The following is a 17,972-nucleotide window of genomic DNA, read 5'->3' as shown; positions in this document are numbered from 1 at the left end:
TGGTTGTGGTGATGGTGGTGATGGTTGTGGTGATGGTGGTGGTGATGGTGGTGATGGTGGTGATGGTGGTGATGGTGGTGATGGTGGTGATGATGGTGATGGTTGTGGTGATGGTGGTGATGGTGGTGATGATGGTGATGGTTGTGGTGATGGTGGTGATGGTGGTGATGGTTGTGGTGTAGAACGTACGGACCCAGAGGACGAACCAGCGTCAAAGAAAGCCAAGATTCTGCAGACGGCTGGAGCCTCACAGCCATCGATGGGAGAACCAATCGGTGAGCAGCACTGGCTCAGCTGTGACCCCCCCATCTCTAGCGCTGTGACCCCCACCCCCATCTCTAGCACTGTGACCCCCATCTCTAGCACCGTGACCCCCGTCTCTAGCACTGTGACCCCCATCTCTAGCGCTGTGACCCCCATCTCTAGCGCTGTGACCCCCCTCTCTAGCGCTGTGACCCCCATCTCTAGCGCTGTGACCCCCGTCTCTAGCGCTGTGACCCTCATCTCTAGCGCTGTGACCCCCCTCTCTAGCGCTGTGACCCCCATCTCTAGCGCTGTGACCCCCATCTCTAGCACTGTGACCCCCCTCTCTAGCACTGTGACCCCCATCTCTAGCGCTGTGACCCCCCTCTCTAGCGCTGTGACCCCCATCTCTAGCGCTGTGACCCCCATCTTTAGCGTTGTGACCCCCATCTCTAGCACTGTGACCCCCCTCTCTAGCGCCGTGACCCCCGTCTCTAGCACTGTGACCCCCATCTCTAGCGCTGTGACCCCCATCTCTAGCGCTGTGACCCCCCTCTCTAGCGCTGTGACCCCCATCTCTAGCGCTGTGACCCCCGTCTCTAGCGCTGTGACCCTCATCTCTAGCGCTGTGACCCCCCTCTCTAGCGCTGTGACCCCCATCTCTAGCACTGTGACCCCCCTCTCTAGCGCTGTGACCCCCCATCTCTAGCACTGTGACCCCCATCTCTAGCACTGTGACCCCCCTCTCTAGCGCTGTGACCCCCATCTCTAGCACTGTGACCCCCCTCTCTAGCGCTGTGACCCCCATCTCTAGCGCTGTGACCCCCGTCTCTAGCGCTGTGACCCTCATCTCTAGCGCTGTGACCCCCCTCTCTAGCGCTGTGACCCCCATCTCTAGCACTGTGACCCCCATCTCTAGCGCTGTGACCCCCATCTCTAGCACTGTGACCCCCATCTCTAGCGCTGTGACCCCCATCTCTAGCGCTGTGACCCCCATCTCTAGCACTGTGACCCCCATCTCTAGCGCTGTGACCCCCCTCTCTAGCACTGTGACCCCCATCTCTAGCGCTGTGACCCCCATCTCTAGCGCTGTGACCCCCCTCTCTAGCGCTGTGACCCTCATCTCTAGCGCTGTGACCCCCGTCTCTAGCGCTGTGACCCTCATCTCTAGCGCTGTGACCCCCCTCTCTAGCGCTGTGACCCCCATCTCTAGCGCTGTGACCCCCATCTCTAGCACTGTGACCCCCATCTCTAGCACTGTGACCCCCATCTCTAGCACTGTGACCCCCATCTCTACCACTGTGACCCCCCTCTCTAGCGCTGTGACCCCCATCTCTAGCACTGTGACCCCCCTCTCTAGCGCTGTGACCCCCATCTCTAGCGCTGTGACCCCCGTCTCTAGCGCTGTGACCCTCATCTCTAGCGCTGTGACCCCCCTCTCTAGCACTGTGACCCCCATCTCTAGCGCTGTGACCCCCATCTCTAGCGCTGTGACCCCCCTCTCTAGCGCTGTGACCCTCATCTCTAGCGCTGTGACCCCCGTCTCTAGCGCTGTGACCCTCATCTCTAGCGCTGTGACCCCCCTCTCTAGCGCTGTGACCCCCATCTCTAGCGCTGTGACCCCCATCTCTAGCACTGTGACCCCCATCTCTAGCACTGTGACCCCCATCTCTAGCACTGTGACCCCCATCTCTAGCGCTTTGACCCCCATCCAGGGGCGGTTTCTTCATTAGGGCGATTGGGCGACGCACCACCAATGTCATTCAACCACAGAGTCACGCTAGCCGTCACTGTCAGCCTCTGGATAGAGTCCAATCAGCGTCATGTCACGTTCTGTGGAGTACCGCCTCTTTTTGGGCGATTTCACTCCGGCTGAGAATCGCCCCGAGTGGCCCCATAGACTTACATTCAAAGATGTTTTTTTTCGAACGGGGGGCGCTGCAATGCATTCTCTATGGCTTCCGGGAGGGCTCGCCCTAACGTGCTTACGTCATCATACGTGCTTACGTCATCATACGTAAGCACGTTTCATCCAACAATATAATTTGTCGCCACCTAGTGGAATCTTTAATAAAAGAAACTTGAGTGGTTTGTTTTAATAGTGAGTATAGAAACAAACAAGATGTATATTGTAAGAGTCACTTTATTTTTCATTAATATTAAAGAAGTGAAGTTGCCTTTACATGCTTAAGCTGTTAATTTATTCATTGCATAGGTGGACCTTATCCTTATCAATCATCCAGACATTTGCCCCCCCTGAGAGATTTTGCAGGAGCCGCCACTGCCCCCATCTCTAGCACTGTGACCCCCATCTCTAGCACTGTAACCCCCCTCTCTAGCGCTGTGACCCCCATCTCTAGCACTGTGACCCCCATCTCTAGCACTGTAACCCCCCTCTCTAGCGCTGTGACCCCCATCTCTAGCACTGTGACCCCCATCTCTAGCACTGTGACCCCCATCTCTAGCGCTGTGACCCCCCTCTCTAGCACTGTGACCCCCATCTCTAGCACTGTGACCCCCATCTCTAGCACTGTGACCCTCATCTCTAGCACTGTGACCCTCATCTCTAGCACTGTGACCCCCATCTCTAGCGCTGTGACCCTCATCTCTAGCGCTGTGACCCCCATCTCTAGCACTGTGACCCTCATCTCTAGCACTGTGACCCTCATCTCTAGCTCTGTGACCCCCATCTCTAGCGCTGTGACCCCCATCTCTAGCTCTGTGACCCCCATCTCTAGCGCTGTGACCCCCATCTCTAGCGCTGTGACCCCCATCTCTAGCCCTGTGACCCCCATCTCTAGCGCTGTGACCCCCATCTCTAGCGCTGTGACCCCCATCTCTAGCGCTGTGACCCCCATCTCTAGCACTGTGACCCCCATCTCTAGCACTGTGACCCCCCTCTCTAGCGCTGTGACCCCCATCTCTAGCACTGTGACCCCCATCTCTAGCGCTGTGACCCCCATCTCTAGCGCTGTGACCCCCATCTCTACCACTGTGACCCGCGTCTCTAGTGCTGTGACCCCCATCTCTAGCGCTGTGACCCCCGTCTCTAGCGCTGTGACCCCCATCTCTAGCACTGTGACCCCCATCTCTAACACTGTGACCCCCGTCTCTAGCGCTGTGACCCCCATCTCTAGCACCGTGACCCCCATCTCTAGCACTGTGACCCCCATCTCTAGCACCGTGACCCCCATCTCTAGCACCGTGACCCCCATCTCTAGCACCGTGACCCCCATCTCTAGCACCGTGACCCTCGTCTCTAACACTGTGACCCCCATCTCTAGCGCCGTGACCCCCATCTCTAACGCCGTGACCCCCATCTCTAACACTGTGACCCCCATCTCTAGCACTGTGACCCCCATCTCTACCACTGTGACCCCCATCTCTAGCGCCTTGACCCCCATCTCTAGCACTGTGACCCCCATCTCTAGCACTGTGACCCCTATCTCTAACACTGTGACCCCCATCTCTAGCGCCTTGACCCCCATCTCTAGCTCTGTGACCCCTATCTCTAGCACTGTGACCCCCATCTCTAGCGCCTTGACCCCCATCTCTAGCTCTGTGACCCCCCCCATCTCTAGCGCCGTGACCCCCATCTCTAACACTGTGACCCCCATCTCTAGCTCTGTGACCCCCATCTCTAGCACTGTGACCCCCATCTCTAGCGCCGTGACCCCCATTTCTAGCACTGTGACCCCCATCTCTAGCACCGTGACCCCCGTCTCTAACACTGTGACCCCCATCCCTAACACCGTGACCCCCATCTCTAGCACCGTGACCCCCATCTCTAGCACCATGACCCCCATCTCTAGCACTGTGACCCCCATCTCTAGCACCGTGACCCCCATCTCTAACACTGTGACCCCCATCTCTAGCACCGTGACCCCCATCTCTAGCACTGTGACCCCCATCTCTAGCACCGTGACCCCCATCTCTAACACTGTGACCCCCGTCTCTAACACTGTGACCCCCATCTCTAGCACTGTGACCCCTATCTCTAACACTGTGACCCCCATCTCTAGCGCCTTGACCCCCATCTCTAGCTCTGTGACCCCTATCTCTAGCACTGTGACCCCCATCTCTAGCGCCTTGACCCCCATCTCTAGCTCTGTGACCCCCCCCATCTCTAGCGCCGTGACCCCCATCTCTAACACTGTGACCCCCATCTCTAGCTCTGTGACCCCCATCTCTAGCACTGTGACCCCCATCTCTAGCGCCGTGACCCCCATCTCTAGCACTGTGACCCCCATCTCTAGCACCGTGACCCCCATCTCTAGCACCGTGACCCCCATCTCTAGCACCGTGACCCCCATCTCTAGCACCGTGACCCTCGTCTCTAACACTGTGACCCCCGTCTCTAGCGCCGTGACCCCCATCTCTAACGCCGTGACCCCCATCTCTAACACTGTGACCCCCATCTCTAGCACTGTGACCCCCATCTCTACCACTGTGACCCCCATCTCTAGCGCCTTGACCCCCATCTCTAGCACTGTGACCCCCATCTCTAGCACTGTGACCCCTATCTCTAACACTGTGACCCCCATCTCTAGCGCCTTGACCCCCATCTCTAGCTCTGTGACCCCTATCTCTAGCACTGTGACCCCCATCTCTAGCGCCTTGACCCCCATCTCTAGCTCTGTGACCCCCCCCATCTCTAGCGCCGTGACCCCCATCTCTAACACTGTGACCCCCATCTCTAGCTCTGTGACCCCCATCTCTAGCACTGTGACCCCCATCTCTAGCGCCGTGACCCCCATCTCTAGCACTGTGACCCCCATCTCTAGCACCGTGACCCCCGTCTCTAACACTGTGACCCCCATCCCTAACACCGTGACCCCCATCTCTAGCACCGTGACCCCCATCTCTAGCACCGTGACCCCCATCTCTAGCACTGTGACCCCCATCTCTAGCACCGTGACCCCCATCTCTAACACTGTGACCCCCATCTCTAGCACCGTGACCCCCATCTCTAGCACTGTGACCCCCATCTCTAGCACCGTGACCCCCATCTCTAACACTGTGACCCCCGTCTCTAGCACTGTGACCCCTATCTCTAACACTGTGACCCCCATCTCTAGCGCCTTGACCCCCATCTCTAGCTCTGTGACCCCTATCTCTAGCACTGTGACCCCCATCTCTAGCGCCTTGACCCCCATCTCTAGCTCTGTGACCCCCCCCATCTCTAGCGCCGTGACCCCCATCTCTAACACTGTGACCCCCATCTCTAGCTCTGTGACCCCCATCTCTAGCACTGTGACCCCCATCTCTAGCGCCGTGACCCCCATCTCTAGCACTGTGACCCCCATCTCTAGCACCGTGACCCCCGTCTCTAACACTGTGACCCCCATCCCTAACACCGTGACCCCCATCTCTAGCACCGTGACCCCCATCTCTAGCACCGTGACCCCCATCTCTAGCACTGTGACCCCCATCTCTAGCACCGTGACCCCCATCTCTAACACTGTGACCCCCATCTCTAGCACCGTGACCCCCATCTCTAGCACTGTGACCCCCATCTCTAGCACCGTGACCCCCATCTCTAACACTGTGACCCCCGTCTCTAACACTGTGACCCCCATCTCTAGCACTGTGACCCCCATCCCTAACACCGTGACCCCCGTCTCTAACACTGTGACCCCCATCTCTAACACTGTGACCCCCATCTCTAACACTGTGACCCCCGTCTCTAACACTGTGACCCCCGTCTCTAACACTGTGACCCCCATCTCTAACACTGTGACCCCCATCTCTAACACTGTGACCCCCATCTCTAGCACTGTGACCCCCATCTCTACCACTGTGACCCCCATCTCTAACACTGTGACCCCCGTCTCTAACACTGTGACCCCCATCTCTAACACTGTGACCCCCATCTCTAACACCGTGACCCCCGTCTCTAACACTGTGACCCCCATCCCTAACACCGTGACCCCCATCTCTAGCACTGTGACCCCCATCTCTAGCACCTTGACCCCCATCTCTAGCGCTGTGACCCCCATCTCTAACACTGTGACCCCCATCTCTAGCACCTTGACCCCCATCTCTAGCACCGTGACCCCCATCTCTAGCGCTGTGACCCCCATCTCTAGCACTGTGACCCCCATCTCTAGCACTGTGACCCCCATCTCTAGCACTGTGACCCCCATCTCTAGCACCGTGACCCCCCCATCTCTAACACTGTGACCCCCATCTCTAGCTCTGTGACCCCCATCTCTAGCACTGTGACCCCCGTCTCTAGCACCGTGACCCCCATCTCTAGCACCGTGACCCCCGTCTCTAACACTGTGACCCCCATCCCTAACACCGTGACCCCCGTCTCTAACACTGTGACCCCCATCTCTAGCACCTTGACCCCCATCTCTAGCACCTTGACCCCCATCTCTAACACTGTGACCCCCCCATCTCACAGGGATAGAGTTCTTGGTCCCCAAGACCGGCTTCTACTGCCAGCTCTGCTGCCTCTTCTACAACCGCGTGGACGTCGCCATGAAAGTTCACTGCAGCAGCTCCCTTCACTACCGCAACGTCGAGGTGCAGGCCTCAGTCACTCACTCACTCACTCAGTCACTCAGTCACTCACTCACACAGTCACTCACACAGTCACTCACTCACTCAGTCACACAGTCACTCACTCACTCAGTCACTCACTCAGTCACTCAGTCACTCAGTCACTCACTCAGTCACTCACTCACTCACTCGCTCAGTCACACGGTCACTCATACACTCACTCATACAGTCACTCACACAGTCACTCACTCACTCATACACTCAGTCACTCACTCACTCACTCACTCAGTCACACGGTCACTCATACAGTCACTCACTCAGTCACTCACTCACTCAGTCACTCATACACTCACTCATACACTCAGTCACTCAATCACACACACACACACTCATACACTCACACACTCACTCACACACTCACTCATACACTCAGTCACACACTCAGTCACTCACTCATACACTCAGTCACTCAGTCACACATACACTCACTCACTCACTCAGTCACACACTCACTCACTCACACAGTCACTCACTCAGTCACTCACTCACTCACACAGTCACTCACTCATACAGTCAATCACTCAGTCACTCACTCACTCATACACTCAGTCACTCACTCACTCACTCGCTCAGTCACTCACTCAGTCACTCACTCACACAGTCAGTCACTCACTCACTCATACAGTCACTCACTCAGTCACTCACTCACACAGTCAGTCACTCACTCAGTCACTCACTCACTCAGTCAGTCACTCATACAGTCAGTCACTCACTCAGTCACTCACTCAGTCAGTCACTCACTCACACAGTCAGTCACTCACTCACTCACTCATACAGTCACTCTCTCAGTCACTCACTCACACAGTCAGTCACTCACTCACTCATACACTCAGTCACTCAGTCAGTCAGTCACTCACTCACACAGTCAGTCACTCACTCACTCAGTCAGTCACTCACTCACTCATACAGTCAGTCACTCACTCAGTCACTCACTCAGTCACTCACTCACTCACTCAGTCACTCACTCACTCATACAGTCACTCACTCAGTCACTCACTCACTCAGTCAGTCACTCATTCAGTCACTCACTCACTCAGTCACTCACTCACTCAGTCACTCACTCAGTCAGTCACTCACTCACTCACTCACACAGTCAGTCACTCACTCACTTAGTCAGTCACTCACTCACTCATACAGTCACTCACTCAGTCACTCACTCACTCAGTCAGTCACTAACTCAGTCATACACTCACTCATACACTCATACAGTCACTCACTCATTCACTCACTCACACAGTCAGTCACTCACTCACTCACACAGTCAGTCACTCACTCAGTCATACACTCACTCATACACTCATACAGTCACTCACTCAGTCACTCACTCACACAGTCAGTCACTCACTCACTCATACACTCACTCAGTCAGTCACTCATACAGTCAGTCACTCACTCAGTCACTCACTCACTCACACAGTCAGTCACTCACTCACTCACTCAGTCAGTCACTCACTCATACAGTCACTCACTCACTCAGTCAGTCACTCACTCACTCAGTCACTCACTCACTCACTCATACAGTCACTCACTCAGTCACTCACTCACTCAGTCACTCACTCACACAGTCAGTCACTCACTCAGTCATACACTCACTCATACACTCATACAGTCACTCACTCAGTCACTCACTCACACAGTCAGTCACTCACTCACTCACTCACACAGTCAGTCACTCAGTCATACACTCACTCATACACTCATACAGTCACTCACTCACTCATACACTCACTCAGTCAGTCACTCATACAGTCAGTCACTCAATCAGTCACTCACTCACTCAGTCAGTCACTCACACAGTCAGTCACTCACTCACTCAGTCAGTCACTCACTCACTCATACAGTCACTCATTTACTCAGTCACTCACTCACTCATACAGTCACTCACTCAGTCACTCACTCAGTCACTCACTCAGTCAGTCACTCACTCATACAGTCACTCACTCACTCAGTCAGTCACTCACTCACACGCTCACTCACTCATACAGTCACTCACTCACTCATACAGTCACTCACTCACTCGCTCAGTCACACGGTCACTCATACAGTCACTCACTCAGTCACTCACTCAGTCACTCAATCACACACTCACTCACTCAGTCACTCAGTCACACAATCACACACTCACTCACACACTCAGTCACTCACTCACTCAATCACACAATCACACACTCACTCACTCAATCACACAATCACACACTCACTCACTCAATCACACAATCACACACTCACTCAATCACACAATCACACACTCACTCATACACTCACTCACTCATACACTCACTCATACAATCACTCACACAGTCACTCATACACTCACTCATACACTCACTCACACACTCACACACTCACTCACACACTCATACACTCATTCACTCACTCACACACTCACTCATACACTCACTCACTCACACACACACTCACACACTCACTCACACTCAGTCACTCAGTCACACATACACTCACTCACTCAGTCACACACTCACACCCTCACTCACACACTCACTCACACACTCACTCACACACTCATACACTCATTCACTCACTCGCTCACTCAGTCACACACTCACTCACACACTCATACACTCACTCACACACTCAGTCACTCACTCACTCAATCACACTATCACACAATCACACACTCACTCACTCAATCACACAATCACACACTCACTTAATCACACACTCACTCACTCAATCACACAATCACACACTCACACAATCACACACTCACTCAATCACACAATCACACACTCACTCATTCACTCACTCACTCACTCACTCACTCACTCACTCACACGCTCACTCATACACTCACTCATGCACTCAGTCACACACTCACTCACTCATACACTCACTCAATCACACACTCACACACTCACACACTCACTCACATACACGCTCACTCACTCATACACTCACTCACTCATACAGTCACTCACTCACTCGCTCACTCATACAGTCACTCACTCAGTCACTCACTCACACAGTCACTCATACACTCACTCATGCACTCACTCACTCACTCGCTCAGTCACTCACTCACTCGCTCAGTCACTCACACATACACACGCTCACTCATACACTCACTCATGCACTCAGTCACACACTCACTCACTCATACAGTCACTCACTCAGTCACTCACACAGTCACTCATACACTCAATCACTCACTCAGTCACACACTCACACACACTCAGTCACTCAGTCACACATACACTCACTCACTCACTCAGTCACTCACTCGCTCAGTCACTCACTCACTCACACACTCAGTCACACACTCACTTATACACTCACTCATACACTCACTCACACACTCACTCACACACTCATACACTCATTCACTCACTCACACACTCACTCATACACTCACTCACTCACACACTCACACACACACTCACACACTCACTCACTCATCCACTCACTCATACACTCACACACTCACTCACACACTCACACACTCACACACTCACTCACTCACACACTCACTCATACACTCACTCACCATCACTCACTCATCATCACTCACTCACCATCACTCACCATCACTCACTCACCATCACTCACCATCACTCACTCACCATCACTCACTCACCATCACTCACTCACCATCACTCACTCACCATCACTCACTCGCCATCACTCACCATCACTCACTCACCATCACTCACCACCACTCACCACCACCATGATCACCGTGACGATGATGGTGGTGATGATGACGGTGATGGTGGTGATGGTGGTAATGATGGTGGTGACGATGATGGTAGTGACGATGGTGTTGATGTCCTGCTCACCACAGAAGTACCGTCACTCACCATCACTCACTCACCATCACTCACTCACCATCACTCACTCACCACCACTCAATCACCACCACCATGATCACCGTGACGATGATGATGGTGGTGATGATGACGGTGATGGTGGAGATGGTGATGATGGTGGTGGTGATGATGGTGGTAATGATGGTGGTGGTGGTGATGATGACGGTGATGGTGGAGATGGTGATGATGATGGTAATGATGATGATGGTGGTGATGATGGTGGTAATGATCGTGGTGGTGGTGATGATGACGATGATGGTGATGTCCTGCTCCCCACAGAAGTACCGTCACTCACCATCACTCACCACCACCATGATCACCGTGACGATGATGATGATGGTGGTGATGATGATGGTGATGGTGGTAATGACGGTGGTGGTGGTGATGATGACGATGATGGTGATGATGGTGGTAATGATGGTGGTGGTGGTGGTGATGATGACGGTGGTAATGGTGGTGGTGGTGGTGATGATGACGATGATGGTGATGATGGTGGTAATGACGGTGGTGGTGGTAATGATGATGATGGTGGTGATGACGGTGGTAATGATGGTGGTGGTGGTGATGATGACGATGATGGTGATGTCCTGCTCCCCACAGAAGTACCGTCACTCACCATCACTCACTCACCATCACTCACCACCACCATGATCACCGTGACGATGATGATGATGATGGTGATGATGACAGTGACGGTGATGATGATGATGATGGTGGTGATGATGACGATGATGGTGATGTCCTGCTCCCCACAGAAGTACCGTCACTCACCATCACTCACTCACCATCACTCATCACCACCATGATCATGATGACGGTGATGATGATGATGGTGGTGATGATGACGATGATGGTGATGTCCTGCTCCCCACAGAAGTACCGCACACAGCTGAAGAGGAAGCAGCAGCAGCAGCAGCAGCAGCAGCAGAGCAGGGCGCCCCCCCCCAGCCCCCCCCAGCACACGGAGGGGGGGGAGGGGAGGGAGGGGGGACCCAGCCTGGCCCCTAGCCCCTCCCCTCACACCGCCGCCACCACCAACAACATCAACAACATCAACACCACCAACACCATCAACACCATCAACACCGCCACCAACACCAACACCGCCACCACCAACACCGCCACCAACACCAACACCGCCACCACCAACACCGCCACCACCAACACCGCCACCACCACCAACACCACCACCGCCACCACCAACACCGCCACCAACACCGCCAACACCGCCACCACCGCCACCACCAACACCGCCACCAACACCGCCACCACCACCAACACCACCACCGCCACCACCAACACCGCCACCACCAACACCGCCACCACCAACACAACCGCCAACACCGCCACCACCAACACCGCCACCACCACCAACACCGCCACCACCAACACCGCCACCACCAACACCGCCACCACCAACACAACCGACACCACCGCCACCGCCAACACCGCCACCACCAACACCACCACCAACACCACCAACACCGACAAAGATAAAGATCCCCCATATAGCCTTAACAGACTGTAGGGGCAAGTGCTGTTAGCGAGCAGCACCTCTGAAGGCCAGAACGGCACACGAACGAGAGGGGGTGGGTGGCCAGCACCACCACACCCGACCACCTTTGTCTCCCCAGTGGCGATGTTTACTACACACCGCTACACCAGGTACTCATTCCACCACCACCAACATCACCACCAACACCACCACCAACATCACCGCCACCAACACCACCACCAACATCACCACCGCCACCAACACCACCACCAACATCACCGCCAACATCACCGCCAACACCACCACCAACAACATCACCACCAACACCACCGCCACCAACACCACCAACACCACCACCACCAACACCACCGCCACCACCAACACCACCACCAACGTCACCACCACCAACACCACCACCACCAACATCACCAACATCACCAACACCACCACCAACATCACCAACACCACCATCACCAACACCACCACCAACATCACCGCCACCAATACCGCCACCAACACCACCACCAACATCACCGCCACCAACACCACCACCAACATCACCACCAACATCACCAACATCACCACCAACATCACCGCCACCAACACCGCCACCAACACCACCACCAACATCACCACCAACATCACCAACACCACCACTAACGTCACCACCACCAACGTCACCACCACCAACACCACCAACACCACCACCAACGTCACCACCACCAACGTCACCAACACCACCAACACCACCACCACCAACATCACCAACACCACCACCAACATCACCACCAACATCACCACCAACATCACCAACACCACCAACAAAACCAACACCACCACCAACATCACCACCAACACCACCACCACCAACATCACCACCATCACCAACAACACCACCACCAACAACGTCACCACCACCACCAACAACACCAACACCGCCACCAACACCACCGCCACCACCAACACCGCCGCCAACACCGCCACCAACACCACCACCAACAACACCACCACCATCACCAACAACACCAACACCGCCACCAACACCACCACCAACACCACCACCAACACCACTGCCACCACCAACACCAACACCACTGCCACCACCAACACCACCGCCACCACCACCAACAACACCGCCAACGCCACCGCCAACGTCACCGCCACCAACACCACCACCAACATCACCGCCACCAACACCACCACCATCACCAACAACATCACCAACATCACCGCCACCACCGCCACCAACACCACCGCCAATGTCACCACCACCAATGTCACCACCACCAACGTCACCACCACCAACGTCACCACCACCAACGTCACCACCACCAACACCAATGTCACCACCACCAACACCAATGTCACCACCACCAACGTCACCACCACCAACGTCACCACCACCAACACCACCACCACCAATGTCACCACCACCAACACCACCACCAACGTCACCACCACCAACACCACCAACACCACCACCAATGTCACCACCACCAATGTCACCACCACCAACACCACCAACACCACCACCAATGTCACCACCACCAACACCACCACCACCAACAACCACCAACACCACCACCAATGTCACCACCACCAATGTCACCACCACCAACACCACCAACACCACCACCAACAACCACCAACACCACCACCAATGTCACCACCACCAATGTCACCACCACCAATGTCACCACCACCACCACCAATGTCACCACCACCAATGTCACCACCACCAATGTCACCACCACCAACACCACCAACGTCACCACCACCAACGTCACCACCACCACCACCACCACGGCGGGCAGTGACCTTGCTGCTGGTGGTGGTGGCGGCGATCTCATGAAACACAACGGGGCAGCCCTCCCCAAGGTCGACCTGATACCCCCCCCGCGGGTCACGTGACGACCACGTGCTACTCCCGCGGGTCACGTGGTCGTCGCGTGCTCCGCCCGTTTCTCACGGAGCGGACCTAGAGGTAGTGAGGAGTCTGGCGGGTTACCGATTTCGCCTCCGCGTCTCTCCCCCCCCCACCCCCGCGTCCCCTGTGTGTTCGCACGGCGAAATAAATAAATAAATGTCGTGCGTCGGTTTTAGAAGAGGTAGTGGATACTCGGTGTATGGTGGGTGGGGGGTGTGGTGGGGAGGTGTGGTGTGTGTGGGTGGGAGGTGTGGTGGGTGGGGGGGGTGGTGGGTGGGGGGGGTGTGGTGGGTGGGTAGGTGGGGGGGGTGTGGTGTGTGTGTGGGGGGGAGGTGTGGTGTGTGTGGGGGGAGGTGTGGTGAGTGGGGGGTGTGTAGGGGGGAGGTGTGGTGTGTGTGGGGGGAGTTGTGGGGGGGGGGAGTGGGGGGTGTGTGGGGGAGAGGTGTGGTGTGTGTGGGTGTGAGGTGTGGGTGGGGGGTATGGTGGGGAGGTGTGGTGTGTGTGGGTGGGAGGTGTGGGTGGGAGGTGTGGTGGGTGGGGGGGGTGTGGTGTGTGTGTGGGGGGGGAGGTGTGGTGTGTGTGGGGGGAGGTGTGGTGAGTGGGGGGGGGAGTGGGGGGAGGTGTGGTGTGTGTGAGGTGTGGGTGGGAGGTGTGGGTGTGAGGTGTGGGTGGGAGTTGTGGGGGGGGTGTGGTGGGTGTGTGGGGGGGAGGTGTGTGTGTGGGGGGAGGTGTGGTGAGTGGGGGGGGGGGGAGTGGGGGGTGTGGTGGGGGGAGGTGTGGTGTGTGTGGGGGGAGGTGTGGGGGGGGGTGTGGGGGGGAGGTGTGGTGGGTGTGGGGGGGGTGTGGTGTGTGTGTGGGGGGAGGTGTGGTGAGTGGGGGGTGTGGTGGGTGGGTGGGGGGTGTGGTGGGTGGGGGGGGGTGTGGTGGGTGGGGGGGGGAGTGGGGGGTGTGGTGGGGGGGAGGTGTGGTGTGTGTGTGGGGGGGAGGTGTGGTGTGTGTGTGGGGGGGAGGTGTGGTGGGGTGGGGTGGGTGTGGGGGGTTGTGGTGTGTGTGTGGGGGGGGAGGTGTGGTGTATGGTGGGTGGGGGGGTGTGGTGGGGAGGTGTGGTGTGTGTGGGTGGGAGGTGTGGTGGGTGGGTGGGTGTGGGGGGGTGTGGTGTGTGTGGGGGGGGAGGTGTGTGTGTGGGGGAGGTGTGGTGAGTGGGGGGGGGGGGTGTGGTGGGTGGGTGGGTGTGGGGGGTGTGGTGGGTGGGTGGGTGTGGGGGGGTGTGGTGTGTGGGTGGGGGGGAGGTGTGGTGGGTGGGGGGGGAGGTATGGTGGGTGGGGGGGTGTGGTGGGGGGGTGGGGGGTGTGGTGGTGGTGGTGTGGGGTGGGGGGGGAGGTGTGGTGAGTGGGGGGGGGGAGGTGTGGTGAGTGGGGGGGGGGGGGGAGTGGGGGGTGTGTGGGAGGGAGGTGTGGTGTGTGTGGGGGGGAGGTGTGGTGTGTGTGGGGGGAGGTGTGGTGAGTGGGGGGGGGGGGGGGAGTGGGGGGGGTGTGGTGTGTGTGGGGGGGAGGTGTGGTGTGTGTGGGGGGAGGTGTGGGTGAGTGGGGGGGGGGGGAGTGGGGGGTGTGTGGGGGGGGGTGTGGTGTGTGTCGGGGGGGAGGTGTGTGTGTGGGGGGAGGTGTGGTGAGTGGGGGGGGGGGTGTGGGGGGGAGGGTGTGGGGTGTGTGTGTGGGGGGGGAGGTGTGGTGTGTGTGGGGGGGAGGTGTGGTGTGTGTGGGGGGAGGTGTGGTGAGTGGGGGGTGTGTGGGGGGGAGGTGTGTGTGGGGGGGGAGGTGTGGTGAGTGGGGGGGGGGGGAGTGGGGGGTGTGTGGGAGGGAGGTGTGGTGTGTGGGGGGGGAGGTGTGGTGAGTGGGGGGGGGGGGAGTGGGGGGTGTGGGGGGGGAGGTGTGGTGTGTGTGGGGGGGAGGTGTGGTGTGTGTGGGGGGAGGTGTGGTGAGTGGGGGGGGGGGGAGTGGGGGGTGTGTGGGGGGGAGGTGTGGTGTGTGGGGGGGGGAGGTGGTGGGGTGAGTGTGAGGTGTGGTTGGGAGGTGTGGTGGGGGGTGTGTGTGTGGGGGGGGAGGTGTGGTGTGTGTGGGGGGGAGGTGTGGTGAGTGGGGGGGGGAGTGGGGGGGTGTGTGGGGGGGAGGTGTGGTGTGTGGGGGGGGGAGGTGTGGTGGGTGGGTGTGAGGTGTGGGTGGGGGTGTGGTGGGGGGGTGTGGTGTGTGTGTGGGGGGGGGTGTGGTGAGTGGGGGGGGAGGTGTGGTGAGTGGGGGGGGGGGGGGTGGGTGGTGGGGGGGGGAGGTGTGGTGAGTGGGGGGGGGGGTGGGTGGTGTGGGGGGGGGGTGGGAGGTGTGGTGGGGGGGGTGTGGTGTGTGTGGGGGGAGGTGGGGGGGGTGGGGGGGGGGAGTGGGGGTGTGTGGGGGGGAGGTGTGTGTGGGGGGGGTGTGGTGGGTGGGTGTGGGGGGTGGGGGGGTGTGGTGTGGGGGGGGGTGTGGTGGTGGGGGGGGGGGAGTGGGGGGAGGTGTGGTGGTGGGGGGGGTGGTGGGGGGTGTGGTGGGGGGAGGTGTGTGTGTGGGGGGTGGTGTGGTGGGGGGGGGGGGTGGGGGGGGGGGTGTGTGTGGGGGGGGGTGGGGGGGTGTGGTGGGGGGGGTGTGGTGTGGGTGGGGGGGGGTGTGGGGGGGGGGGTGGGGTGGTGGGGGGTGGGGGTGGTGGGTGGGTGTGTGTGTGGGGGGGGGGTGTGGTGGTGGGGGGGGGGTGTGGTGGTGTGGGGGTGGGTGTGGGGGGTGGGGGGGGGTGTGGGGGGGGAGGTGTGGTGTGGGGGGGTGGGGGGGTTTGTGTGAGGTGTGGTGGGTGGGGGGTGTGTGTGGGGGGGGGTGGTGGGGGGGTGTGGGTGGGTGGGTGGTGGGTGTGGGGGTGTGTGGGGGGGGGGGGTGTGGGGGTGGGTGTGAGGTGTGGGGGGGTTGTGTGGGTGTGAGGTGTGGTGGGTGGGGAGGTGGGGGTGGGAGGGTGTGGTGGGGTGGGGGGGAGGAGGGGTGGGGGGGGGGTTGTGGGGGGTGTGAGGTGTTGGTGGTGGGTGGGGGGGGGGTTTGTGTGGGTTGGTGTGGGGGGTGTGTGTGGTTGGGAGGTGGGTAAGGGTGAGGTGTGGTGGTTGGGGGGTGTGGTGGGTGGGGGGGGTTGTGTTGGTGTGAGGTGGGGGGGAGGTGTGTGTGTGGGGGTGGGTCTGGTGGGTGGGTGTGAGGTGTGGGGGGGAGGTGTGGTGGGTGGGGGGGGGTTTGTGTTGGTGTGAGGTGGGGGGGAGGTGTGTGTGTGGGGGAGGTCTGGTGGGTGGGTGTGAGGTGGATGGGGGGTGTGGTGGGTGGGGGGGGTTTGTGTTGGTGTGAGGTGGGGGGGAGGTGTGTGTGTGGGGGAGGTCTAGAGGGGGTGGGTGTGAGGTGTGGGGGAGGTGTGGTGGGTGGGGGTTTGTGTGGGTGGGGTGTGTGGCATGTGTAGTGGGTGTGTGTGGGCGTATATGAATGGGTGTGCGTGTGGTGTGTGTATATGGGTGTGTGTGGGTGGGTGTATATGGGTGTGTGTGTGTGTATATGGGTGTGTGTGTGCGTGTGGTGTGTGTATATGGGTGCGTGTGGTGTGTGTATATGGGTGTGTGTGTGCGTGTGGTGTGTGTATATGGGTGTGTGTGGGTGGGTGTATAGGGGTGTGTGTGGTGTGTATATGGGTGTGTGTGTGCGTGTGGTGTGTGTACATGGGTGTGTGTGGGTGGGTGTATATGGGTGTGTGTGTGCGTGTGGTGTGTATATGGGTGTGTGTATATGGGTGTGTGGGGTGTATATGGGTGTGTGTGGTGTGTGTGTGTATATGGGTGTTTGTGTGTATATGGGTGTTTGTGTGTATA

General features: G+C 58.1%; 1 protein-coding gene across 1 annotated transcript in view; it reads left to right on the top strand.

Annotated features, from left to right (window-relative positions):
• LOC144740941 (uncharacterized) overlaps positions 1 to 12,302 on the top strand; it is a 50,439-nt gene extending 38,137 nt beyond the window's left edge. The window contains exons 14-16 of the mRNA XM_078623626.1: positions 183 to 275; positions 6,653 to 6,774; positions 11,512 to 12,302. Of these exons, the coding sequence (XP_078479752.1) occupies positions 183 to 275; positions 6,653 to 6,774; positions 11,512 to 12,165 (869 nt within the window). The 3' untranslated portion in view covers positions 12,166 to 12,302. The remainder of the gene's footprint in view (positions 1 to 182; positions 276 to 6,652; positions 6,775 to 11,511) is intronic.
• The last annotated feature ends 5,670 nt before the right edge of the window (positions 12,303 to 17,972 follow it).

This window comes from Lampetra planeri, unplaced genomic scaffold (assembly GCF_965212315.1).
Source record: "Lampetra planeri unplaced genomic scaffold, kcLamPlan1.2.h2 scaffold_353, whole genome shotgun sequence".
Classification (NCBI taxonomy): Eukaryota; Metazoa; Chordata; class Hyperoartia; order Petromyzontiformes; family Petromyzontidae; genus Lampetra; species Lampetra planeri.
The sequence above is the reverse complement of the archived record's forward strand: the minus strand, read 5'-3'. Positions and strand labels throughout refer to the sequence as shown.